Source organism: Parambassis ranga, chromosome 19, assembly GCF_900634625.1.
Source record: "Parambassis ranga chromosome 19, fParRan2.1, whole genome shotgun sequence".
Lineage (NCBI taxonomy): Eukaryota > Metazoa > Chordata > Actinopteri > Ambassidae > Parambassis > Parambassis ranga.
This window is the reverse complement of record NC_041039.1, coordinates 4,679,529-4,699,453: the sequence shown is the minus strand read 5'-3', so window position 1 is coordinate 4,699,453 and position 19,925 is coordinate 4,679,529. Positions and strand designations below refer to the sequence as shown.

Below are 19,925 nucleotides of genomic sequence, written 5' to 3'. Positions count from 1 at the left end.
AGTTCTCTTTGAAGCCTTCCTGACCCATCACTCCTCTGTCTTTTTCTTTACCCATTAATTTACCTGCCCATCTAGGCCAAAAGAGGAAAATTAGTTGCCATGGCAACCGCTCCAGAGAGAGCGAGGGAGGCTGCGACGATAAGGAAGGCTACCCGAGCACGCGGGCGGGCGGGCGCGCGCCACACACGCACACATTGCAGACGCACGCAGGTCAGTGGAGAGTGAGCCTCAGTGCAGAGCTCCGAGCCTTCCAGCTGAGGATCTGTGATCTGAGCACAATAACCTGCAGGCAGCCTTTTATACTGCTCCACCAATCAGCTGCCAGATTACTCTTTAAAAAAAAAAAAAAACAGTCTGTTGTCTACTTCTGGCCTGATAGTGGCTTTAAAATGATCAGACGGAGCAGGCCCAGTGTTTTTAACTAAATGTCTTTAAGAGTTACTTTTACTTTTCAGTCAAAAATCTGTGAACCTGAAAAATACATTCAAAATATGACTAATATTATTTCTCTGTAGGTTAGCAAATGTATAAATCCATTATACATCTCACAACATTGGGGAGTTCCTATGGAGATGATTAAAATATTCAATATGTAATTATACTATAATGTATTTTTCATTAATATTTTTTTTTCTTTCTGGTTGTCAGATACAGAACGAGTTGAGTTTACATGAAATTGAAAACACAACAAAAAGTAAAAATCCTGAGTAGAACAAGTCTTGCTATAAATGTAATAAAATTTATTTTTAATATGAAATTATTTGTTCAACACATAAAACAGGTTTGAAAGGGTTTCGATATAGTAAATGCTGTGATAAAATGACAATAAGTGAATTTGTTATTTTAAACTGGACGAATATTTATGTACACAAATTTTAGCAAAAAGCCCCAAAATCTTTATATTATAGGTCCATCCAATAAGTATTATTATTATTATCTATAATTTTTATGGGAAGATTTTTTTTAAATTTGGTATTAATGTTTGCCTACACACAAAAACATACATTCCAAAACACATCATAGAATTTATTTTTCTAATATTTTACACCTGTAAAATGAAGTCTTCCTCGTGTACATGTATTATGTTTTTTGTCTGTATTAATAAACCTATAGCACCTTATCTTGTACACATATTTTATGTAAAAAAAAAAATGGTTATTTCGGATATTTCAATATAAAATTAAAAACACCTTAGTTCCCCTGCACCATCACTGTACAAATGTAGCAGTGCAATAGTGAATTTCAAATACTAATAATAAGTACAAAAAGAGACAATGTACATGCTACATGGTGGCAAACTGGGACATGATTACAATATCACGATTCTTTTGCTTCTCTGTTATCACAAGGCTGAACTTTGGCTCAGAGTGCCCTCTGGTGGCCACAGCTGTTCATTTCTTCACCGTTCAGCCTCAATCTTCTTCCCCCTCCTGCTGCTCCCACTCGTCACAATGAAGCCCTCAGACTCTCATGGCGCCCATGGCGTGGATCTGAATCAAAGTGCACATGATTAACACTCTCTCTTTCTCCAAACATCCCCGAAGTGCTAAAAGCCTGTCCAACACGGCTAATTAAGCTGTCTCTGAGGGGACTGTAGCTCATTAATTAAAAATAAAATCCTGCCACTGTCTGGAGATGCACATGTTGTGGAAAATAATTAAAAATTTTACAGAGATCAGGGGGCGGACACTGGGTGGCTCACACTTCCTGTGACCTCTCACATTCACACCTCCGCTCTGCTCATTATCAGGTCATTAGTAATCAATTCGTCAGTCTGACCAGGTCAGCCAGGTGTATGTCGAAGCTTCACAGTGCCACACAGACACATGGGTGTTTGAGGCACACAGGCAGGATTCCCTTGTTGATTTGGTGGAACTCCACCAGCTGCAGGAGGTCGATGAAGAGCGTGAGGCCGTCGTCCATGGTGTAGTACTTCCGGCCTGCCTCCTCGAACTGTGCAGACCAGGAGAATCACAGTCAAGTGTTTTGTCACTGACAACTGAGGCCTAGGAGAGAATGACGAGGACTCACCGGGATCACCAGGTAATGTTTGATCTTCAGTTTGTAGCATAGTGACAGGACAAAGCACTGCCCATGCTGCTGGCTCTCACGAATCAGAAACATCCTGCGAACACACACAGCTATTAGTGTCGGTGCACTTGGTTTCTTTAAACTCGCAGTCATCCACTCACCCGTCTACCAATCCCTGCTTCTCTATCAGTCTCTGTGCTTCTTTCCTGGACACACCACCATGAAACCACAGCTGGGTCTTATGGATGGCTGGAAAAACAAACACGTACGAAAAGTGCGTTTTTGTTGTTGTTGTTTATATAAGCAAGGAAAAAAAATCTCTTCTTGTGGGCTTACAGGAAGGTCTGGCAGCAGAATTCAAGTTTGGCAGACTGCACCGCAGGGCTTCTCTCCTCTGTGAGAGAAGAAAAACGAGAGGGAAAAGGGTTATTTTAGACACCTGAACATCAGAAGAATTCTAGCCTGATACATCTGGTCTCTCTTTACTTTTGTCCTTCCTTCCTCGCCATAGACATAATTATGGATGAAGCAGCTGTGACATCACCCACAACTTTCTAAAGAAACGTTTTAAGTCTCTATGGGGGGCTTTAACCATCATCACTTTAGCAGCATCATAGTCTCAACAAAGCCAAAGAGGTGGAGTGCAAGTGGAGCTGATGCAGGTTGACTTGTTATTAAATAAAAAAACATCCACCAGGCCCTGAACATATATATTTCTGCTGTAAAGTTGGCCATTTTACATGGAAACCTATGCAAACTGACTCACTTTTGGAGCCAGCCCCTTGAGGCTGCAGTGGGAATAGCAATTTTTAACACTTCAACGTGGGCTTCATTTCTGGGGGTTGTTAGGTGCTTCTCACCTTCCTCGATGTGTTTTTTCCACCTTTACCCTCCTCCCTCTATCCTTTCATCCTCTCTCCCACCCTCCATTCTCACCCTCCAGTTTTGTCCCTCCTCCATCTCCGCACTCTGGGCCTCGGCTGGGTTTTGTATGACCCGTCCTCCTGCCTTCCCTGAGAAGTCCATGGCCACCAGGTTTGCCTCTGACTTTGACTACACATACACACACATACAAAGAATTAAACACACATCAGTCATTAACATGAGATGACCCAAAAACATGGCTGCTGCATCATGATGAGCTCACTTTGCCATCTGTGAGGCTGCTTCCTTCCAGGATTCGTGATGCTGACTTGGACAGCTGGTAGTTGGCATGAAGCTGCTTCCCATACTGAACACATACACACGCAAACACACATTAATAAATTGATTTTACTGTTTAGGCGGATGAATATATAACCAGTTTTAGGTGAATACCTTGAAGAGTCTGAATGCCGATGTCCAGCACGTTCGTATCTGTTCGCTGTCAGCACACAGGATCTTCAGGTCCTGAACACGGATGAGATTTCTGGAAGGCTGCGTGAACACACACACACACACTCATTACAATGTGACCAAAAGGAAAAAAGGAAAAACAACCTTCAATTCAGACAGAAAATCAGTTTTCGACACACTTATACCTCCAGTGTTCAACTACTCTGCCCTTCTGTGGAACCACGCTGAGTGTTACCTTGATGCAGAATGTGAAGTCTGCAGGCGCTCCGTACAGTTTACGGCTGTTTACCACAGTGTACACGTTTAGATCTTCCAGGTCAGCCACATACTGCAGGTGACGAGGCTCCTATGCCACAAAAAAAGCATTCAATCTTTAAAATGAGCACTCATGCTGCTTTTATAAAGTACATGCTGCGAACACCTATTAGCTGCTTCACTGGCTGACCTTAGACGAGCCTTTGCTGGAGCAGTAGAGCCCGGAGCGTCGTAGGAAAAAGTAGACTTTCTTCCAAGATTTGCGACTCGGCTCTTTAACATGCAGAAAACCCTGAATTTCGGGACATGTCCCAGACTTTAATAGATTCTGTGGGATCAACAAGACATTAACAACATTTATTCATCCAAAAATTTGATGAGTAATAGGATTTAATTTAGTGAGCTGCAGCAGTTACTGCTGATCATCAGTCCTCATCAATCAGAGGGAAAGACATAAACAATGGTGTTAGAGAAGTTATTGCACACAATCTGGAAAGACTTATAAAATAATTTCAAACTATTTTTTAGTTATAAATGTAGACTAAACAAGTACAGGTTGCTTGAAGGGTTGTCAGGAGAAAGACTCTACTGTCTAAAAAGCACATGGAAGATAATGATTTGGGCTTGTTTTACAGACACAGGACCTGGACACCTTGCAGTCATTGAGTGGACCATGAAGTCCTCTGTACACCAGAGTGTTCTAGAAACAAATGTGAGTCAATCTGTCTGACAGTTAAAGCTTGGTGGAAATTAGGTCATACAACAGAACAATGATCCAAAACACAGCAGCTAATCTACATCAGAATGACTGAAAAACTAAGAATCAAGGTTTTAGAATGGACTAGTCAAAGTCCAGACCTACAGGAAACCATTACTTCCAAGTAATTGCTGCCTAAAATGGACAAGATATTGAATCATGGGGGTACATAGTATTAGCTCCATGTTTTGCTCTTTTAGGTCCATTTTTTGCTAAATAAATGATGGAATGGTGAAAAAAAGTTATCTGTTGTTTTCTGTCGTTTGACTGTTGGAACACGACTGCATTCTGACATGAGAGTCAGAGAAAGCAGTGCAGATGTTAATATTATTATTTGTGTTGTTTCTCTCCAAATGAATTGCTTCTGTTAATAATTAAGTGAACATCTTTTACATTCTACATTAATCAGTCATCAGTCTGATTGAATGAATAAAGATAGTGAATCTGTAAACAGCACTTCGAATGAATATAAATGATTGAATGATTTCAGTTGGTTTACCTGAATGAGTTCAGATGACGTCATCCCTTTGCTGACATCAGCGCTGTCGGAGATCATGCTCTCTGGGAAGAAAAGCTGCAATACGAAGAAAGAGCAGGAAGGGGAGGAGTCATTAAACTCAGCTGAGACTCATTTGCAAGATAAAGCTGCTGCAGCCATCATTGATCCTGGAGCTTGATTTCGTAACACTCAAATACACCTGACAGGAGCTGCTCTACTTTAACTTTCATTAAAGGTGAAATAGAGACAAGGCATTAAGTAAATTTTCAGTCATGCAAAGCCCGCCTTGTGTGTGAAGAAAAGCTGGTGTCTGATTTCCAAGTGTACCCAGAGGGAGACAGGAGCTCTTTGTTTGCATGTATGTGCAGGTTTTTGCAGGTTAAGGGAAACAGTTGAAGGTAGTTTGCTATTACTTTTAACAAAAATCACTGTAATTTCAGGTTTTCGTCACAGCTTTAGATCCTTCCTGTGCCTCCTGGAGGCAGTGTGGTCACATATTACAGCAGTGCAAGGTTTTTACTGTGAGCTGTCACCTCAATTTAACAGCTCAGACGACAAAGCAGAGCCCATGTAATGAAATATCTGAGACATTAAGAGTCTCCACCGGCACGCAACCTGTCAATCATTCCAGTCACTAATCACCATGCCATCATGTATTCTTCTAACATCTGTGCTGTCACACTACAGGCCGCCTACCATTGGTTTCCTGAAGAACTCATACTTGGCGTAGTTTTTGCAGAACATGAGTCTTGTGTCGCCCTTCAGAGACCATGTTGTCTGAACCTCCAGCACCACCTCGTGGTCCTCCAGACACCTCTCTGAGCACACAGGATAACATGCTTGAAATTCAAACATTTTATTTCACAGCTTATATCAGAGTGCAGCTTACCGAGGCCCAGAGAGGGATGGAGCTCTAGGAGCGCCCAATTCTCCTGATCGCTGCAATGAGTCGTCTGGACTAACATGTGGCAAACCTCTCTTGCTGTCGCTCCACGAGAAACACGCACTGACCGGCTGTGGCTGTCCTCTCCATACACCTTTATCAGCTGAACACCCATATACACAAAACAAACAGGATTAGAAAAAGTCCTCTGTTTTCTGGGTCCGGTTTTAAAGTTTTGTCTTGAATCAACTAGACTTATGGATAACACTCCAGGCCTGAAATCTATATTTGAATCTAATGGTCATTAAGCAGAGCTATGCTGCTATAGGCCTACGATGTCAGGGGACATAAACATGATCCACTGAGTATTACTCCTAAACTCTCTTACCCTCTTACCTTCTTCTTTTCTTATCAGCCCAATACATACTAGTGATTCATGTCATTAACTGTGTTTGCTGTCTTCCTCATATTTTGTCTCTCTCTGCTGACAATTCTGTAAAATGCACTATATAAATAAAACTGAAATGAATGCATCAGAAAAAATATGACAAAAATAATTAGACCCACTAGTAGATGTCAACAATTTCAGTTTACTTACGAAGTAAAAGACAAAAAAAATACTATACAGAATTAAAAAAAATGTGTACAATCCAAAAGATTAAAGGTAAATATCTACAGCTCTGCTACTGCATGCCCACACTGAATAAAAATGTGAGAGGATGCAGTGCACACAGCATGCATTTAATAGCTGCTCTTGGCACTGCATCAACATCAGTACACGCAAGAGAATAAAACCAGAGCGTGAGGCCAACAACCTGTCAGCTGCACAGCCAGACACACTGTATTTAACAGGCCTCGACATTTAGAACCTTAAATTCTCCCTAATATTAGACCCCTCACTCATGTGTGTTTTTTTCAGAATCTCCTTACTTTTCTTGGGAAGTTAACTATAATTTGTGAAAAGCTTCATGCCACCTTTAAAAAACACACAGAGGACATCTTCCTCAACGTGTCGGGGCACAGATCAGATTGGAGAAGTAGCCATGCATGTGCACTGTGTGTTCCTGCTTCTGCTGCAGAGGTAAACTGGGTGCAGGTTATTCAACGGTCATGATGTTTCTCATAATTGTCTGACAAAACCTATGCATCAAGCAGCACGCTAAGACTAAAAACACAAGAAACCTGCCAGACCGGAAACCTGCAGCTGTCACTCAGTGAGTCCTGACTGGTCGGGCGGGTGTCTGAGTCAGGCGGGATAAATAATGACTATGTATCGACCCAGGTGGATTATGGGGGAGGAACATTCTTTCCACAGTTCAATATCTGGTCAGTCCACTTTGACTTACTTGAGCCTGCTCAGAACACATTCAGTGTCTGTGTTTTGAACAAAGACAGTAATGAGTAACACACTTACCTCCAAACCAGCTGGAACAAAGAGGAGACAATTTAATAAGGATTTCTACACTGCTTTCATCTAAAGTGAAGATGAACTGATTGACAGTTAAAAGACATAGGAGGCTGTAAATAAAGACAGGCAAATACACTGAGGTAATGACCATTTGGCAGTGCATCAGACAGGTGGATGACCAGTGACAGCACCCATCAAATAAAACCTTTCAATAATTTAGGCATTTCTTCCTCTTCTTCCTCCTTAAAGAAAGATGGACATTGGTGATGTATGGGGATCACTTTTGGATCCGGATTCAACTTAGTTTCAGCCCTAAGATGCTGCTACATTTAATACATGCCTATGTGTGTGTGTGTGTGTGTGCGTTTGTAAGATGCTGTGGTAACAGGAAGAGGAGCTAGTATGATGCTGATTCACAAAAAAAATACTTTTTTTTATTACTTTAAAAATATGTGTGTGCGATCTTTATTGCTAAAAAATAATTGTATTAGAATAAATTTAAATGTATTTTTACAGAAATATATTACATCTATTTTAAAAACATAAATGAAGCACATAAACTGCCCTCTGTATTTCTTTAATTTTAATTTAATATAATATCAAGTAAAACCAAAACAGTTTTGTCCTCTGCCTCTGTAGCAAAATGATGAAAAATGAATACCTGCAGATCAAGTAATATTTCACAAAATAATCATATAAATCAGCTGTGGAAAAAAAATCATGTGTCCTGCTTTGTCCACCTGTATATTTTTTTGCCCCTATAACAGCTCGGGGAGGAGTGTGGCGGATTGACATGCTGAGGTAATTACAGACATGTTTATTCTGGCAGTGTTTGTGATTCAAACTAAGGCATTGCAGGCATGGCAACTTGGCTCTGCTGTCAGTCACCATCACAAACAGTCTCTACCTGCACTGTTGGCAAACAAGTTAAGACACATTTAAAGACGATGCCACCTGTCAACTGCTGCACATCTGAGCAGGTGTGATACATCCACAAAGTAGTCCAAACAAACACGTCTTAAAGGATAAAGACGGTGTTATTTCTGAGAAAAATCCAGAACAGTCTTGCTCCATCCCTCACGTTTTATCCAAATATTGCTGGACTATTTTTTGTGGTGGATTGATAAAATAAAATTGGGCTACACTGAGGTTAAGGTGTCAAAAAAATGTATATTTGGTAAGGTAACACCACGTTATCTGCTTACATGTTTGTTCGATGACTGTGGCTGTAGTGAACCAATGAGCACTGGAGACTTGGAGGGGCTGCACAGCTCTGGAAAAGGATTTGGTATGGATGGGACAGAGGAAGAGAAAGACTCCACCCCTTTCATCCTGGAAACAACACAAAAAAACAGACAAATTATTGATCATACTGTGAAGTTTGTCATCTTAATATTCCAAATAAGTTTCTGAGAAAAGATTTGTTCCTTCGGCTGCACACAAGTTAATCTCTAACTATGGTTTTCTGCTGCTGGCTGTTGAGCAGATGATTTACAGATGGAAGACGAACCAAAACAGGAAAGTTTTGGGTCTTGAATAAGGCTAAAAGAAACTGATATTTGCAATGGAGCGACGGAGTTGAATGCTAAGTCTCTGTAGGTTCTCTTTAACATGTCTTTAAACATATCAGATTACTATGAACAAAAATAATGACATCAAGAAAACGTTGCTGTCTTTGTCATGGCATGAGAAGCAGGAAATGAAACCAGACCCCTCTATCTCTGCACACAGTGCCCAGCCCTCTCTGCATCATAGTTTTATTGCTTGTGTTTTCAACACTGGGAGTATACACTGTCTTCACAGAAACTAGTCACTTGTTTAAACATCAGATGACTTCTGGCCTGCTGTTGAGTCACTGACTTGAGTCAACATCCATCACCTCCTTCAGAAGTCGACTGACTCAGGTCTACTCTGCGAGCAGCAATGTTGAGCAACTGAATACTGTTTTGTGGCTGATGGCCGTACCTGTTGGAAGTGATGAGGATTGGCTGGGAGTGGCGGATGGACGGCGACTCGGGTACCAAAGGAGCTAGAGTCAGAGTGGAACTGCCCAGCATCGTCTCAGCTCCTACTGAGTTCTCTGTCCTCTCCGAGGCCTCGAAGACTTCTGTCCAGGGACCTGCCACCTCCATCAGGTTCCCTGGAAGAGAGGAGTTGCATTGGGATTAGTCTCCAACCACATGTGTGTCCTGGTGAATCCGTTCTCTGATGAGCAACCTGCGGAAAATCACATGCAAACTGCAGCTGACCTTTGTTTACATACAGGGAACTTACAATGAGCTGAGAGCACACATACGCTAAATAAGAAAAATGTAAATTCTGCCACTAAATTTAACTGTAAAACCTTCTTTGCTGTGCTTCTTGAAAAAATTAATTACAAGGAAAAGTGCAGTTCTACAAATGACCTCTGACTCGCCATGTTGGCAGCATCACAGCCCATCTAAACTCTAATACAGACAAAGAAGTTTACTGCGCTAAGTGGAGCATGCACTATGACACTATGAGTCAGCACCTGTCTGTCATTTTACAGTGATCATGCCCATAACTATGTGTAATTTAAATATAATTCTTCAGTATCATTAACACAAGTGAGTTATTAAAAAAAACTACTCCCCATACAATTGTCCAAAAAGAGAACTGCTTTTGTACCAGGGTGTAAATGTAGTTTATTTCTGCTGTAAAGTTTTAACATGGGAGTCAATGGGGATTGATTAACCTTTGGAGCCAGCCCCTAGAGGCTGAGAGGTAAACTGTTTGGTCAGTTTCCATCCATCCATCATCTGAACCCGCTTTGTCCTGCAGTGCAGAGTCATGGGAGGCTGGAGCCTATCCCAGCTATCTACAGGTACACCCTGGACAGGTCACCAGTCCTGTTTCCATACATCTCATATCATATCATATCATTAAAAATAAAGCATATATAAAAACATGCTATATATACACAGCTAATGCTATATATATATATATATATATACACAGCTAATGCTAATATATATATATATATATATATAGCATTAGCTGTATCCTCCAAGGTCTCGACTTGGTGGATATGTATATATGTGTATATATATATGTGTGTATAAATATATACACATTGAATTATTTATCAGCTTTGATAAAACGTGTAGATAAAACTTGAACCATGTATAAAAGCCAGTTACTTTATATAATGAATATATATACACAATGTACTATTCACTGTATATCAATTAATCTGTGTCAATTATCCTGAAGAGAACATTTTAATGCACTACTGTTCCTGATGATACCAATGGCAATATTCATGACTTACTACTGTACAGATGTGAAGACAAACAAAGGAGAATGCCAATTTTACATATTCGATATTTCATCATAGTAGCTAGTTTATCTTTTTTGTAGCTTTTACAAATATAATAATGATGTAATTTCTGACTAAACTTTGGAGCCAGTATCTATTTAACTCCTACCTGCAGTACACCCAATGACACCTGCAGTGCAAACACGCATTTACATACAATGGAACAAAAACAACAGAAGGGTTGAGTCATATTTTTGTTACTCAAAATAGACCAACATGGCCGACAGCCAGAGATCAATCTGAACCTGAATTTACACACTGCTAGACAACACCCACTGCTGTGTGAGTGTTGTATGAATACTGTTCAAACACAAAGGTGTGAAAGTAACATGTGCCAAGACTGATGTATTAATTAATGATATTCATATTATTCATTTATTATTCTCAGTGACTGTGTGAGCTTTACAAGAAGTTGCATCTCCCACTGCACACATCATGATGTTCACTGAGGTTTTTGCTTCGGGACATTTCAATCAACCCGCCAAACCTACTATCATCAGCAAACCTGCTCTACCGCCTGAGCTGCTGTCACTTTAACTTTTATTCATTCTATCAAAATGCACATCACACAGGCCTGATTCACTTCAGAGTCCAATATGAGGATTTATGCTCAGCACCCTGTTTGTCGGATACACCTCTCAAATGCAGATTAATGCAGTAAATCCACATCTTTGTGGCTGTGAGAATTTCAGATGATGATGCAGGCTTGTTGCTTTGATCTGAACGAGATGAATATCTCGTATATTCTTCACACACAGCAAGAGATCACTAACAGCACCACCCTGTTCAAACACTGAAATCTCTCCATCTTAAAAGTGTATTGTGTGAACAGGTGGACACACACACCTGACAGCATAACCTGCAACCTAAAGAAAAGCGGTAGATCAACATATCAAAAATTAACTGGCTAATCGATTACTGGCTTATCAATCACTCTGCTACTGTAATGTACCAACTAGTACTGAAACATAATATAACACACATGCTGTGGGAAAAACACCTGAGCAGGTGATTAACACAGACACACTGCAGCAGAGCTTAAAAACAAGCTGGCAAAGATAAAATACAGAACGTCATTGTGAAACTGTTTTCTGCCTTTATGAAAACCTTTATCTACTGTAATGATTTGAACAACATTCATTCATATCCTTTTCTGTAAGGAAACTTTTTTTATTAGCAAAAAACTGTATGCTAATATTTAATTCCGTTTGACTACAATACTACAACTCCTTAATGAATGTTGAGTATTGTAAAAAAAATGTATCTTCTTATCATATCTGTAAACAAAAGCCGGCCAGCTGTACAAACTGGTTGTCCTGAGAAACCTAAAAACAAAAGCTAGCAAGCGAGCCGCAGGGGCGACGCCAAAACCTCATAGTTAAAACTGTGAGAAAATGGCTCTTCTTCTTTTTTGAAAACCTTCAATCCACTTTAACACATGTTCAAGGAGTTGATGCTAACACAGTGATAAATTCGGCTTACTTCCGCTGACTCCATCTCTTTGCATTAACTACTTATTCGCGGTTAAAACCAGGCTGCACCTGTCCAAAGAAGCTGACTTACCTGTTGGCTGCGTCCTGTCGCACGGCGGAGTTCAGCTGTCAGCCATCCTGTTTCATTTCCTACTTTGATGCTGAGCTAAATGTGTGTGTGTCTGTGTGTGTGTGTTTCTACTGTGTAGCAGACAAGACAGCATGCCGTGCCACCACAGACTGCAGCACGGTGTCTGTGCGTCAGGTGTAAACGATGGCCCCGCCCACTCTGTCACTAAGCAGGTTTGCGGTTACGTTTCCAACTTGTGTGTACCTTCCGGGTTCATGTACTTTAGTGTTTTTCTTTCTTTTCAAACGTATCAGGGTAGAACACAGCTGAATAACAATACAAATGTAGATAAAGAACCAATCAAAGTCAAGTCAAGTAAAATGGGACTATTGTTTTTGGCGCACGGATATTATGAGACCTACGTGTGTGTCTTTCTGACTGTTTTACGTCACTTTGTCTTTTTTTAACTATGTGATCATCATATTTGCGATTTTGTACAAAGGTTTGCTGCCTTTATTTGTTGTATACATAAATTTACACATCATATCATATTATTAGTGTGATAACAAATAGATTTGGTGATTATAAAACATTTCTCTGTTACCAAACTATTTCCTAGTTGAGATTTAAAACAAAAATCCTCATGTAGTCATTTTCCTGGATAAAGCCATTAGGCCTGTGTGTACTATGGCAGTCTCCACCTAGAGGTTAAACATGGGAAGCTCAGTTTGGATTTCTGTGTAAAGTTTTATTTATAAGGAAATAAAAAGTCCAACTTTTAATTTAATGAAATATTAAAACATTATAAATAAAATATTAGTTTATTTTTTATGTTAATTCATTAATTTGTGTAAAATTTTGATCCCTGTCTGTTTTAAATTATATTTATATAAATAAATCTAATCTACTAATCAAAATGTTTTGGTTTATGGCTTTTTTAAAAAAAAATAAAAGATAAATACTTTCTCATCATTTATTGCATGATGAGTGTGCCTATCAAACTAAATGGATGAGTTTATTTCCCTGCCAGTTGAACTTAATATTGCCAAATAAAAACATACCAGCAGATATCTCAAGATGGGGATACTTGCAGCTATACAAAGGAATTAGCAGATATTGGCCCTAAAATGAAGTACCAGTTATTACAATGGCAATATATTGACATTTATTACCCAACTGAATAATTTCACTACAAAATTAAATTAAGAAACCTTTATTAGTCCCACAATGGGGAAATTGCTTAAGGCAGCCCAGCAAAGAGTGCCATATACCAGTGAGTACACTGGAGGCTATGCGGGTAAAATGCTTTGCCCAAGGACACACAACAGTGACTAGGGAGGAGTTGGGATCGAATCACCAACCTTCCAGTTATTGGACAACCCTGCTTTACCACTGAGCCACTGCTGCCCAAAAACAGCTTGATGTTCTCAAAGTTTTTTTTTTTTTTTATTTATTTATTTTTTTTTTTAAATGTGCTATCGTGCACCCTTATCTGAAATTAAATGTAAGGCTTTCTACATAGTTTGGATCAAATCATGTTTATTAATGTGTTCAGGAAATCCCCACAGAAACAGTTTACAGGGGAACGTACAGATTTACAATCATTCTCGACAGAAGTGCCAGCTTTTAACCTCCATGGTTCAAACACTTGAGGACACCTGCTGAATATCACGACCAGGTAACTGCGCACCCATTCCCCCTTTTTTGACAGGTCTACCACCAAGTCCTTCCAGCTCGCAGACGAACCACCGACAGAGTACTTGCTTTGTTGGTCTTCTCGAGTTGCAAAGTATGTAGCGCTGTGATGAGAAGTAAATGGCAAACACCCAGACATTGCGGTCAGGGGTTTCCTTTTCTTCACGTCTGAACCGTTCACAGTTAAGAGAGCCTTCATATTTGGTGCCAATCCTTCATCCTAACCAGGAACATCAGACAAGCTGGATGCTTTCAGATTAACAAGTAAAACTGCCAACCGTTGGTGAGAGAGAGAGAGAAAGAAAAAAAACAACTCGTCCAAACCAGTTGAGGTCCTTGAAGGACACCACATTACTACTTCCAAATACAGGATTTGTCATACTGCTCAAATGCATTTGGTTCAGCAGTCAAAGTACAAATAGAAATGCTAAAACTAGTTACAGAAAACAAAAAACACATGTAACATCTCTTAAAGGAATAACATGTGAAGCTTGTGAATGTATCAGGACACCTGTCTCGAGATAACCGGCTGAAGTCTGAGAAATGTCCGACAACATAAAGTAAGAACACTGTCAGAGTGATTGGTTACACTTTGAGGTCGTCTTGTTAACCCAATTGACGTTCAGGGAAAAAATGCCAGCTACCAAAATAATCTGAAAAGACAGAAAAGAGTTGCATATACTCAGATTCCAATTTTAAAGGTGGATTTCATTGTTAAGATTGTTTGGTTTGCCTTGTGCTTCACGGTCTCACTTAGTGGTGGGGAGTAAGGTAGTGTTCACCATTGCTAAGAATAATCTGTTATATTCCAATATAATAATAATAAAACAAAAGAGCATGATTTTCAAATGACACCAGAATGATCCAGGATGGCCTGCTTCTTTTTTGTTTAACTTTTCTGTTTTGATTTGCGTCGACCTGATACAGGTTAAGATGCAATTTATTGAATCTCTTACTGGGTTTGAGGTTTCAAAATCAAACAGAGGTTAAAATGAATGTGTAGCATTCAGTCTACTCCGGTGAACGTTGCTCGTTAAGGTGTGTATATATACTACAGGGAGGAGATCTTGCACCCTTTCTCTTTCTTTGCCGTATGAAAACCATGCTTGCTCTGGAGAGTAAGGGGTGGGGGAGAAGGGGGGCCGTGCAAGACTGAGAGTGGGGGTAGGCTGAAGTGGGGCGTAGGCTGAGTTTTGGTGGATGGAGAGAGAGCGAGAGAGTGGGGAGGGGGGGCTTTGAAAACCAGACTGCTGATTCCACAGGAGGTGTGTAAAAGGCACGCCAGGGTTACTCCCAATCCCAGCCAGCATACACAGAAACGCCTTCACACCCACACACACACTCACTGAACACACAAGGTATACACACACGCGCGCACGCACACACTCACGCACACACACACAAGCAGCACAGGCTAGAGCCCCGAGAGTACTGACAGAGGGAGAGAGCAGGAGGAGGGGAATAAAGGAAACTCTTGAAAGAAAGCGCTGGGGCTGGGAACTGGGTTAGATGGGAGCCTAGGGGCCTGGATCCGGTGCTGCCGCTGTGTTGAAACAGAAAAAATAAACAACAAACAAAAAACAAAACTGGTGGAATGGATCATTTCTGGTTCTTCAGCTGGTTGGAGAGCCAGTCCAGGCCCTCATACAGGCCGTCCCCACTGGTGGCGCAGGTGGCCTGGATGTACCAGCTGCGCTGGCGGAGGGCATGTAAGCCCAGCTTGTCTGTGATCTCTGCAGCGTTCATAGCGTTGGGGAGATCCTGGGTGGGAATAGATACAGTGTGTCATGATAAAGAAGCTGCATTTGTTTCATGTCACAGATTTGAAACATTTTTATGTCAAATCTCAGATTTTTCTTTACATTGGAATAACCTTATGAGAAATGAGAGCTCACCTGTTTATTTGCGAAAACGAGCAGCACAGCGTCTCTGAGCTCGTCCTCAGCGAGCATTCTGGACAACTCCTCTCTTGCCTCATTCACTCTCTCCCTGTCATTGCTGTCCACCACAAAGATGAGCCCTGAATACAAAAAATGTTTACTTAATGTTGTCAGTCATACATTACATAAAAGCTGCACTCTGACACAGCCAAAGCTGTCAAGTTGATGGATGACTTGTGCAGGAGTTAATGAAGCTGTTCAAGTAGTTTAATATTTGACCGAAAATGAAGAGAACCGTAATCTGAAGGCATAAAACCAACAACTATGTTCACAGCTCTGTGTTGATCTACTGCTTGTAACGCTGCCTGAAGTGCCAGCTTGTTTGGGAAACATTTCATCATCCCTGCAGCTTGCTAAATGTGCAAACAAGATATTTTTGTATCCATGTAACAGTGGATGAAGAGGTCACATGGACAAGTCATATAACAGAGCTTGTTTGTGGTGCTGCACTAGCATCCCTCAACAAAACAGCAAAAACAACAATAGTCGGAAAACACACGCACACAAATAAAACAACTAATAATAACTAATACAACATGCAATGTCTTAAAAAAAATCTTTTTATGACTAAAAAATTTGACAGCAGTCTAGGTAAAGCAACCACCTTCAGCGGTGCTGTTGGTATATTGTGAAGTAAAAGCTGCTGTTTGTTATTAAAAAAGGACTCACACATTCAATTTCACACTTGAGTGCTCGGTGTATGTATGGTAATGTTGGCCTGATGCATGCAGGGAAATGGAGTGGCAGCTACAATCAATGGCTGCTAAAAAACATCTGCATGGAGATCTACCAACAAAATACATTTTACCTACAAGTGCATTAGCATTGGGAAATGCTATGTAGCATTAGCACAAAATTCATGATACTGATGAATTACACTTCAGGAAATAGCAGAGGAGTCACACAATAAGCCCTCGGAGAATTGAACAATGGTGTATGAGTCATTGGATCGGTAGCTTTAAGATGATCTTTTTGTGCATCACCGAGGCCACCTATGGGCAGTGATGTACACTGACAACAAAAGTGCCAGCTACGGTCCCCTACTCACCTTGAGTGTTCTGGAAGTAGTGGCGCCACAAGGGCCTGATTTTGTCCTGACCGCCCACATCCCACACTGTGAAGCTGATATTCTTGTATTCTACAGTTTCAACATTAAAACCTTAAAAGAGAAGGAGAAATACAAATGAGTCGCAGTGAAATTAAACGTTTTGAGCCTCGAGTCAGTGTGCTGAACATATAGCTCTACAACTGCAAACTGATTTAACCTCCAGCTTAGTGTAAATGTACACTGTAAAAGGCGCAGAGGTTGGCATGGAGCTTGGTACGAAAGTCCATATGACAATATAAAATACAGGTAAGATATTTGGTATAATTTTAATGGTGCAAGTTTATATTCTGAGGAGACTTCACTAGATTTAAATAATAGTTTTACAATCTATATCGTTGTTTATAACTAGACTTGCGCCTAGATTTAAATTTCAAAAAGTTTTTTTTGACAATAGGAAGTATTAAAATTAGCAATGTTTTAGTTAAAATATACATAGCTTCTAATTCAGATAGTCCTACAAACACTAGAAGTATAATGTAAATACATCTGATTAACACATATACTCATCCTTACCAATGGTGGGAATGGTGGTGACTATCTCTCCGAGCTTCAGTTTATATAGGATAGTTGTTTTTCCTGCAGCATCAAGCCCGACCATTAGAATCCTCATCTCTTTTTTGCCAAACAGGCCCTTGAATAAGCTTGCAAATACATTCCCCATTGTGACGAAGCTGTCAAAGAATGAGAAGGAAACGAGGTATAAGAGTATAACTTCAGTGTTTCACTTTCAATGGTTTATGTGGCCAAGAGGAAAAGAGGAGACAGGGAAAAGGGATCCTCAAGCAACTAAACCAAAAATTTACCAGATGACAGTAAAAATAGTGTGGTGGATATCCTGGCTAATTAAAATAAGTTTATAAAAACACGTCGATGATCATAGTATATACTGTGAACATGAGGTCTTTTGCTGCATCACAAAAAGGGACGTTGGAGTGAACATGCAGGAACAAAGGTGAGCTGTTTACTTAAGCTACTGATTAAACATTAAGGTTGTACTCGATGGCTATACGTTAGAGGCCAAGCCAAACCATTCACATCAACAAATATTTAACGTTGGTGTGATCTTCTGTACCTGCCATCCTTCTAAAAAAAATCTGTAATTAAAGTGGAAATCACAAAATATAGCTACTACGTGTCTTATATCCCGAGGCAGCTCCGTTGTTAACCCGGGTAAAGTGAACAGCTAACTGATCACTAGATAAGAAAGGCCTGTTCCAGCTGGCAAACTCTGCATTAGCGGCAAGGGATAATGTTACTGTCTGTGAGCCGTCACAAGACACTAGCTTGCTAGCTTCCTAACAACACCTCGACCTTAGCAAAAGGCCGAAAATACAGCCATCGCTAAAATTCTCGTCAGTAAAAATACCAGCCTCGTACAGTAACGTGTCGTACGGATTACTGACTACTTCATATATAGCGAAATATATTTTAGTTAGTTACCATCGGTTGAAACAGATTACAGCTAGCCTCACTAAGGGCGGATGCTTCGGTTAGCACGTTAGCTCGCATTAGCTGCCTGCTAGCGGGCGACAGAATTCGTTTACGGTCTAAGGAGCATTGTGTTTTACAACATACGATGACACATCATTAACACGTCTTACACTGACTTGTTTTTAAATACGTCGGTGAAATTGATGCCCTTCTTACTGTAGACTTTGCAGTGACAGATCTTTTGGTGTGATCGTTACAGGAACTGTTGTAACGAGTTAGCTACCTTAGCTGCCTTTAGCTAAATGCCGCGTCACAGTAAAGCGAAGAGCGTGACGTCATTTTAAATGACAAATAATCAGAGCAGTTCGTACCGAGTGAGAGTCCGCACGCTTAAGGTGACAATTCGGTACAAAATAAAGCGAGTTTGAGCAGATTATTACCTTTAGGAAGACAGCTTCTCGATCTTTCCGTTATCTTTCACTGTCACTCCAAAATGGCGTCTTGCGCAACCAGGGAGACACCGGCGTACGAGCACTTCCCACTATCAAGCTACGTCCAATCACAGCGCGCATGGTGTAAAGGATGACCCGCCTCCTTTATCCTGCGGTCCAATCTCCGCGTCACGAGAACCCTGTGCGCAGTGTGCACAAAATGTCGAGGAAGTGAATCGCACACAAGTTTATTCAAGTTTCAGACACACATAGAAGCGGCCAACATGACGGACGACAGGGCTATGACTCCAGTTTGAGTATTTTTCATAATAAATGCCTGTGATATGACCCTTTTTTTCACTGATACTGCGTTATGCCTCAACTGTAGGCTATATAACCAACTGACACTGTGTCCAAGCAGTTATCAGATAGTACTACAGAGAAGCCAGGGGCCCAAGAGGTCAGGAGGCCCCTGCGGGTAAACATCTGTATGAAAGGAATGTTACTATTAAACTTTACAAATGCTATAAAAGTCGAAAATATTACACAGAGACACTAAATATGAACACAAAAACCTGAAGGCAATGCAAAATAGCATTATATGAGCTCTGGTCACAGATCTAAGCACATCTCACATCCTTAGGGGCCAAAAAGCAGCAATTAAATCATATCAAATATTTCCCTGATAAGAACCCAAAACAGACTTTTTAGGCTATATGATCATTAATAGCTATTGACAGATAGACAGTTTGCAGGTCATGTTTAAGCCAGTGTGTGTATTTAAGCACAGCTTTGTTTGCTATAGGAGGAGCTGCATGAACGACTCTGTGAGCTTCACATTCCTGAAACAACAGCTCAACTCAACCCCAGCACTGTGTTACAGATTGGTTACTGGATTTCATTTATTTCAAACTAACTTCTAAAAATCCCTCTTATATTTCTATGAGGGTTTTTTTGTGTAAAACATAATCAACAATATAACAATCAGACTATAGTATATCTTAGTATTAGGAAAATATAAATACAAATGAAAAGCAACTTTTTTTACTGTGCCATTATTTAGCAAAAATGAAGGGGGGAAAAAAACACATGTTCAGTAGTGCGTCCCCTCTCACTGCTTCCATAGGATTTAATTGTGTGAGCTGCAGCAGGTGCTGCTGATCATCACTCCTTGATGAATTGATCATCAGCAGGTGTGCAGACCTCAATAAAAACAGACATAGATCAATTGTATAAAATATCCAGGCTATTTGGAGTTCAACGTTCTACA

The 19,925-nt window shown here is 40.4% G+C and overlaps 2 protein-coding genes across 5 annotated transcripts; both read right to left on the bottom strand.

Annotated features, from left to right (window-relative positions):
• Positions 1 to 725: 725 nt before the first annotated feature.
• grb7 (growth factor receptor bound protein 7) lies at positions 726 to 12,231 on the bottom strand. 3 transcript variants are annotated; one of them, XM_028431183.1, is made up of 16 exons: positions 12,072 to 12,231; positions 9,134 to 9,308; positions 8,374 to 8,500; positions 5,767 to 5,923; positions 5,574 to 5,695; positions 4,878 to 4,952; positions 3,812 to 3,949; positions 3,602 to 3,712; positions 3,349 to 3,447; positions 3,179 to 3,262; positions 2,968 to 3,084; positions 2,368 to 2,425; positions 2,193 to 2,280; positions 2,032 to 2,125; positions 1,780 to 1,953; positions 726 to 1,490 (listed from the first exon to the last, which is right to left on the bottom strand). In XM_028431183.1, exons 2-15 carry the CDS (start codon positions 9,298 to 9,300, stop codon positions 1,807 to 1,809), a joined length of 1,584 nt encoding a protein of 527 aa, XP_028286984.1. In that variant the 5' UTR covers positions 9,301 to 9,308; positions 12,072 to 12,231; the 3' UTR covers positions 726 to 1,490; positions 1,780 to 1,806. The 3 variants fall into 3 exon arrangements, with proteins under 3 accessions (XP_028286984.1, XP_028286982.1, XP_028286981.1); XM_028431181.1 differs by having other exon boundaries at positions 726 to 1,953; positions 9,134 to 9,385; XM_028431180.1 differs by having other exon boundaries at positions 726 to 1,953.
• Positions 12,232 to 13,569: 1,338 nt separating this feature from the next.
• Positions 13,570 to 18,799, bottom strand: arf2b (ARF GTPase 2b). Of its 2 annotated transcripts, none has more exons than XM_028429949.1 (5): positions 18,665 to 18,799; positions 17,307 to 17,464; positions 16,734 to 16,844; positions 15,641 to 15,765; positions 13,570 to 15,506 (listed from the first exon to the last, which is right to left on the bottom strand). In XM_028429949.1, the coding sequence occupies exons 2-5, from the start codon at positions 17,452 to 17,454 to the stop codon at positions 15,345 to 15,347; spliced, it is 546 nt and encodes a 181-aa protein (XP_028285750.1). In that variant the 5' UTR covers positions 17,455 to 17,464; positions 18,665 to 18,799; the 3' UTR covers positions 13,570 to 15,344. The 2 variants fall into 2 exon arrangements, with proteins under 2 accessions (XP_028285750.1, XP_028285751.1); XM_028429950.1 differs by lacking the exon at positions 18,665 to 18,799 and adding an exon at positions 18,401 to 18,522.
• Between the last annotated feature and the right edge of the window lie 1,126 nt (positions 18,800 to 19,925).

Coding starts and splice junctions, on each gene's coding strand:
- arf2b (XM_028429949.1), bottom strand. CDS start 17,454: ATGGGGAATGTATTTGCAAGCTTATTCAAGGGCCTGTTTGGCAAAAAA. Junction 16,845..17,306: donor CACCACCATTCCCACCATTG/GTAAGGATGAGT, acceptor TTCTCTTTTAAG/GTTTTAATGTTGAAACTGTA. Junction 15,766..16,733: donor CTACTTCCAGAACACTCAAG/GTGAGTAGGGGA, acceptor TTTTGTATTCAG/GGCTCATCTTTGTGGTGGAC.
- grb7 (XM_028431181.1), bottom strand. CDS start 9,300: ATGGAGGTGGCAGGTCCCTGGACAGAAGTCTTCGAGGCCTCGGAGAGG. Junction 3,448..3,601: donor ACTTCACATTCTGCATCAAG/GTAACACTCAGC, acceptor GTGTTCACGCAG/CCTTCCAGAAATCTCATCCG. Junction 1,954..2,031: donor AACATTACCTGGTGATCCCG/GTGAGTCCTCGT, acceptor TGGTCTGCACAG/TTCGAGGAGGCAGGCCGGAA.